Source organism: Sinocyclocheilus grahami, unplaced genomic scaffold (genome assembly GCF_001515645.1).
Source record: "Sinocyclocheilus grahami isolate Dianchi unplaced genomic scaffold, SAMN03320097.WGS_v1.1 scaffold1059.1, whole genome shotgun sequence".
NCBI lineage: Eukaryota > Metazoa > Chordata > Actinopteri > Cypriniformes > Cyprinidae > Sinocyclocheilus > Sinocyclocheilus grahami.
In genome coordinates this window covers 88,729-95,767 of record NW_015506238.1, presented here as the reverse complement: position 1 = coordinate 95,767, position 7,039 = coordinate 88,729, and the positions used below count along the sequence as shown (strand labels likewise).

At 37.8% G+C, this 7,039-nt stretch overlaps 1 protein-coding gene across 1 annotated transcript in view; it reads left to right on the top strand.

Moving 5' to 3' along the window:
* Positions 1–2,659: 2,659 nt before the first annotated feature.
* LOC107566211 (glutamine--fructose-6-phosphate aminotransferase [isomerizing] 2-like) overlaps positions 2,660–7,039 on the top strand; it is a 22,521-nt gene continuing 18,141 nt past the window's right edge. The window contains exons 1-4 of the mRNA XM_016251583.1: positions 2,660–2,768; positions 3,065–3,160; positions 3,252–3,377; positions 4,825–4,883. Coding sequence (XP_016107069.1) covers positions 2,660–2,768; positions 3,065–3,160; positions 3,252–3,377; positions 4,825–4,883 — 390 coding nt within the window. The remainder of the gene's footprint in view (positions 2,769–3,064; positions 3,161–3,251; positions 3,378–4,824; positions 4,884–7,039) is intronic.

Sequence of the window (7,039 nt, the reverse complement as noted above, 5' to 3'; positions counted from 1 at the left end):
CAAAAATTATTCAGTCAAGAGCAGTGAGTGATTTTGTCTTTTGTTGTTAACATTAATTAACAATAACCAATAATTAATTAACATTTGGTATGAAAGTGACAGCAGCTTTTAGTGTTAGTGTTAAAGAACAAAAGAAAAAAATCACTCTGCTCAAATCTGCTCTTGACTAAATGACTTTTTCATATTAATATGGAATAATATATAAATATAATCTATATTTATGACTTTATACATCATAGTATTTTCTTCTTGAACAGTAGCAGCTACTGTTAGTTTTAGGCTAGCCTACCTGAAAAAGTTAAAACAGTTTTTTTCATTTGTATCCTTGTGCTAGGCCTATTTCATATTAATATGGAATAATATATAAATATAATCTATATTTATGACTTTATACATCATAGTATTTTCTTCTTGAACAGTAGCAGCTACTGTTAGTTTTAGGCTAGCCTACCTGAAAAAGTTAAAACAGTTTTTTTCATTTGTATCCTTGTGCTAGGCCTATTTCATTGCTAGTAACTTGTTCATTTATTACTGACCGTTTAATTGTCTTTATGTAACATTATTTATTAAAATGCAAGGTTGCTTGAGTCAGAAACAATGAAAACAATAACTTTTTTTTTAGGTGTTTGCGATGCGGCTTCATGTGCGTGCACTTTGGATGTGATCGTGAGCACCCAGAAAACTAGTTTGGAGCGCACGAGTACCGCATGGTTTAAAAAGACTTAAAAAGATGTGCAAATGATAAACTTTTGTGATGATGCAACACTGACCCGATTAGGCAAGTGACAGTTCTGTCAGCTGAGCTAAAGTCTTGTATTGCAGGGTGCAGCAGCTCTCTTAAGGCGGGCGTACACGGTGCGATTCTGAAGGTCGGAACGTCTGGCACATGTCACGATTGAGTTGATCCCAAAATCGTACGGAGGCAGTCACACACCACACGAATTTATTACGATTTTACAAACTCTGAAGTAAGCATTACATTTCGCGCCATTCATAAAAATATGGATTCTGAGGACGAAATAGTTTTCTTTGTGGCAGGCGGCTTGTGACATCCAAAAAAAACGAAGACAAAGGACATGGCAAAGAGAACGGCTGAAAAGCAGAGAAAAGCATTGACTTTATGTTCTTCATAAAGTACTCGAGTGAGTAGGCCATTTCTGAATTTCTGCTGGTTTTCCGGAAATACAACAGGCATATTCATTCATAAAGCTGAACGGCAAATTTGGCACATTCGGAATAACAAAAAAAAATAGAACTGTATAATTAAACTAAAATGATTATAGAATATGGTTTTTGTCATCTTCTGATTGGTCAACTTCAGATGGATCGCCAAATCGTCAGGTTCAACCGCACGAATTTAAACCGACAGCATCCGATTTTTTTTTGACATGTTTGAAATTTATCGGGAGGACGGGAGGTGCTCGTAACGTCTCAGATCGGCCGTAATTCTTCTCACACGGTACGAGCCGCGACCATGCGAGCATCTGCGATTTACTCCCGAGAGAAAAAAATCGCCTGCGAGCTCGTACGACAGCAAAAATCGCACCGTGTTACGCCCGCCTTTAGTGCAGACCAGATGCGCTGATGTGAGGCACTTTTGAGAGAGTGAGAGCGAAAACCACTCACGCTGTTTTCAAATGATTGACTTAATCTCATATCCTGTGTGCATTTTTTTAACTAATCTAACCTACATTGTAGACCTATATTAAATACATGTTTGCGGGAATTTTCCAAACGTGCGAAACCTGCGGGAATGAGTAAAACCAAAATGCGCAATCACCGAGATTCAGGACGTGATTAAACATATATTCTGTTATATAGAGATTTGTCAAATACATTTCCACGACTTTTCCCAAGCTTTCTGAGGTTTTCATGACCGTACGAACCCTGTAAATGGCAATTTTTTTTTTTTTTTATCGTTTTGATGACGGACAAAGTCCCTGTAAAATAGGGTATTCTATAGTCTTTGGACGGGAGAGAGCGCTCAAAACTGTTCAGATTAATTTAGTGGAACATTAATATAATATCGAATCATCCTCTGTCAAGAATTGAGGTGTGAACATGAGAGAATTTTTTTATTGTCTTTCTAAATGTGTGCTCTTTTGGGCGAAAGGCTTAATTGAACCGTTTAAAGCCATGTGATCACAAATGAATCGGCGATTCGGCGCAGCGCAGACGTGATTTAGCCTAATACATATGTGTCCTTAATACTTTACTTTTTCTATGTGAAAAAAATAATAAATTCCAGTTTATGCTGTTTGATTATGGCTTCGAATGTCGTAGTTGGAAGCTGTTAGCCCCGGCTGGCCAGTGTGCGCAGTTGAAATGCGGCTAATGATTTCTGACTGGCACATAACTGAACAAATGTAAACGGGGTTAAGGCGGGGCCCCCTACAAGGCGGGGCCCCTGGGCTACAGCCCATTCAAGCCCAATGGTAAGTCCGGCCATACTTATATATTATAAACTTACTTAAGGTTGTTACTATGAAAACATCAATTTTTAAATCTTTGCTTCGCATCTTTTTTAAACATTTTCAACATCATCATTAAATATGTGTAATTACTAATGAAACTTGTATGTCATTTAAATATTTAATATTTAAATACATGACATACAAGTTTCATTAGAAATGACAAAGTATATTTTATTTGATCATAAATGCTTGTCAATTACCTGAATTACAGAGTGCCACGGACGAGGAGGGATATCTTTCAGACCCTCATAAAGGGACTTCAAAGGCTGGAATACAGGGGTTATGACTCTGCAGGTAAGACTGCCACTCCCACCTCTGTGAGGGTAATGTCACTGTGTTCCACAGGTAACAGATACGGCTCAAGACGTGAACAGTGGCCTCGTTTCTTGGATTTTGGCAGCACAGAGGGCCTGGAGTGTCAGTTCTTCCACTGATGTAGCTGTAGCAGTCAGTCGATACTTGTGTGAAGGGGATTATTGTGCTCTTAATCTTGTTTTCAGCCCTCATCCTATTTATCAAGTGTTTGAAATAGACATAAAGAGAGTGAGTGACTGTATATGATGGTGAAAATTGTGTATGTTTTTGGTCAGGTGTTGCGGTAGATGGCTCAGGGAAAGATCATGCTGCTAGTATCAGTCTCTATAAGAAGACAGGGAAGGTGAAAGCTCTTGATGAAGAGATCTACAGTATGTTATCCTGCGTTATTATCAATCTTTTTCTTTAAAGTGTTTCTTTAATGATTCTTTTTCTCAGATTTTTCCCTGTTTGTATTATCAGAGAACAACGCCATCGATTTCGAGGCAGAACTGGACACACACTTTGGCATTGCACACACTCGCTGGGCCACGCATGGAGAGCCCAGTCCAGTCAACAGCCACCCTCACCGATCTGACAAGAACAATGGTAAAACATAAAGCGACCTTATGATGGTCATCTGTTTTAAACCCAGTCATTAGTAAACCAGCTGGGGTTGCCGTCAGTTTATGAGCTCTTTATTCAGAAAAGACAGGACTGGGTAGCCGACACAGGTTTTAAAGCCATTAGATTATGTTTGTAAATGAAAGGCTAGCGAAGGCCATAATGCTGTGAATGATGGTTAAGGTGTGAAAGTTCACCTCTGAAAATAAACACCTAAAGTAGAGGTTAGAATCAGAGAAGCAGGAGGTTCCTCTCGCCACACAGTTTGGTATGCTACTGATTCCGGATCAGCTTTCTCCTGTAAACCATAAAGGACACTAAGAAACAATATTACAGGCAGAATTCAGTGTGGTTCGAATTTTATATTTTTTTCATTTATATTTGACTTCATGTTTATGTTATCTAGCTGGATTTGAGAATGATCCAAAGAACATCGGTACAAAGCCTTTTTTTTAATAAGCCGCAGCCCTTTACTGAAAGCTCTGAACAGTCTGGATATAAACTGATATAGGATTACACTATTGTGTCATATTAAATTATAAGCCTGTAGGTCTTTAAGATCATGATAAAAATGTGGGAGTGTCTAAACTTTTTTTTTTTTTTTTTACCAGTATTGTGGTTTCAATGAGGACAGATAGTTTTGAACAATAGCATCGATATAAAATTACTACACTGCACAAAGATCACGAACAGTTTGTCAAACAGACATTCTTCAAGTTTGTTTCACTTTGAAACAGAAAGCATGTAGGCCTACATCCGTGAACGGCTTGTAAAAGTGTCAGTGATTGATGTGTATCAACTATGACATATGTTGGATATGACAGACAGCAAGTTTTGCTGTTGAGAAAGTCATAAAGTGAAATTCGACCCAACCTGCTGCTGTTACAATTTAGTACATGTGTATAAGAATCCTTTCTCGTTTTAGACACCTTTCTAATTTTATTTGTGATTATTTAAGTGGAGGACATTCTTGCCAAGTTTGACAGTTAAATTATTTTTTTTTACATTACAATCAAACACACCTAAACCAGCTAATCAAGGAATTCAGGATTGTCAGGTTGAGATAGGTTAGAGCAGGGTTGGGCAAACTTGGCCCTTCCAGGCCACTTTCCTTCAGAGGTTAGCCCCAACCCTAATCAAACACACCTGAACCAGCTAATCATTCTCTTCAAGACTAATAGAAGGCTACAAACAGGTGAGTTATATCAGGGTTGAATCAAATCTCTGCAGGAAAGTGGCCTGGAAGGGCCAAGTTTGCCCATCACTGGGTTAGAGCTTCCTTTCTTTTCAGGAAGGTTGCCCTCTAGGGATGGGATTGGAGACCTTGTATAATTTGTATAAACTTTCGTGTTTTCATTTAAGTTCTTCTTCATTTTGAAATTAATTAAATAATTTTGAATATATTCATCCATCTCTTTATGTTTCTCTCCAGAATTTGTTGTCATCCACAATGGCATCATCACAAATTACAAGGAGCTGAGGAAGTACCTGGTAAGCAGTATATTAATTACCTCTTTACTAGAGCCCTTGCCATGTCATCCATTTTACTTTATTGATTAGACTGTGAAAAGCAGGTGCTACATACAGCGGGTATAGAAAATAATCAGTTTTGCTGTGTGCTTTGGGTCATTGTCATGTTGGAAGGTAAACCTTCTTCACGTTGACAACTTTCTGGCAGAGCAGAGGGCAGCAGATTTTCCTCAAGAATTTGATGGTATTTTGCCCCATTCATTTTTCCTTCTATCCTGACTAAGTGCGCCAGTCCCTGCTGTAGAGAAACACCCCATAACAGGACATTACCACCTCCATGCTTTACTGTAGGAATACTGTTATTTGGATGGTGAGCTGTGTTGGACTTCTGCCAGACATTTCGTTTGGTGCGGAGGAAAAATAAATAAAATTTTAGTCTCATCTGCCTCAGAATCTTCAAGGTGCGTTTTGGCATATCTCAGTCGTGACTGCATGTGGCCTTTCTTGAGGAGTGGCTTTTTTCTTGCAACCCTCCCATACAAGCCACATTTGTAAGTCAAATGGCTTTTGTGTGCCATTGAGAAGGTGATTAGCTACACCTGATTGAGTTTATTTTTAGGAGGGGGTGATCCTTTTCCCAACGCAGTGATTCTGGTATTTTATTTTTTTGTGACATGTTGGTGCTATATCTTTCACTTGGATGTTATAAGTTGCACTGAGTAAAAACAGCTGGATAAAACACAAACTGTCTATCTTCATTTCAGGCTGCAAAGCAACAAAATGTGATTATTTGAAAAGGGGGTGATTCTTTTCTGTACCCACTGAATGGAACCAGAACAAATGCGAGTTTGTTAAAACAATCCGTGTATCATTCGATCATTCATTTTTTTTTATTTAATATTGAAAGTAGAAAAATGAGAAAATGACTCCTTTTTCGTTTTTTTTCCCAAAAAACGAGAATTCAGCTTAAACCAGCTGTTCTTAAAGTGATAGGGGTCCACAAAATAATTTGCTATAGCCTAAAGTATTTCCAGACTGTGAAGTCGCTTTTTTATCATGATACATAGGCCTACTGTGATTTCATTTAACGTCAAATAATCTAAATGAAACCTTTTAAAAGACAAGTATTCGCTGTGGTCAATGTTTTTTGGCATGCGCCGGAAAGATGCTCAAGGAGACCGAGACGTGCTAAAGCAGTGCATTCTGTTGTTCTCTTTATTTTTCAAAGGCATGACATTTTGTAGTTATTTTGAACGTAACATTACACAAATAAAAATAAATTGTGAACATCAATCAGTACTCAATATTAAGTTAAACCGCTTTAAATATGACTGCTGCTTATTTCCTGTGCACTTCAATACTGGTCTGCGCTTGACTGTAGTCTGTCTGCTTATTGAGTTTATTTAACCCATCGCAATTTATTGGAACCGTGTGAACTAGAGTGACTACTCACCTTAATGTTTTTTAAAGGCTTATTACTTAATAACACAAAAATGTCCTGCTCGCACTTGCCAATTTAATGGCAGAGGATGGTGACTTTAGGTTTTTTTTGTTTGTTTGTTTGTTTTTTGAAGCGGATGCATATCTGTCGTAAAATAATCCTATGCATCTCGTGGCTTATATTCCAAGCATTCTGAAGGTATACTAAGGGTTTGGTGAGAAACAAACTGAAATGGCAAGTTATTATATTTTATGAAAATCTTGTTGCAGTGCGAGTGCGCAGCAGCTCAGGCCATGCACAAGTGCATGTCCTTTTGAGATATCAATTTTAATAAAACACAAGACTACATTATATAACCCTAACAGTTGGCTATTTAATATCTATTGTTCTCCGGTTGTCAGTCAGAATGACAGTTCTTGCGTGAACATAGGCCAACCCAAGCCAATTTATTATTCTTTCCTTTTTGTCTTAGTGTTTAAAATATTTATTTTGAAACAAATTAATTAATTTCTTAATTAAACAAACATACTTACTGGGTGAGCAGGGTAGGCCATGCCCAGCTGATGCAAAAAATAGAATTTATATCTACACAGAAGAAAGCCCTGACTAGACTCTGCCCCAGTATGAGTTGTGTCGAGCTATTCATTAGCCTGTTTGTTTGATGAAAAAAGATTAAATGTAGTTGCAATAAATGCGTTGAGAATCCGTACAACTGCAGCAGTGGAGGACTATTATT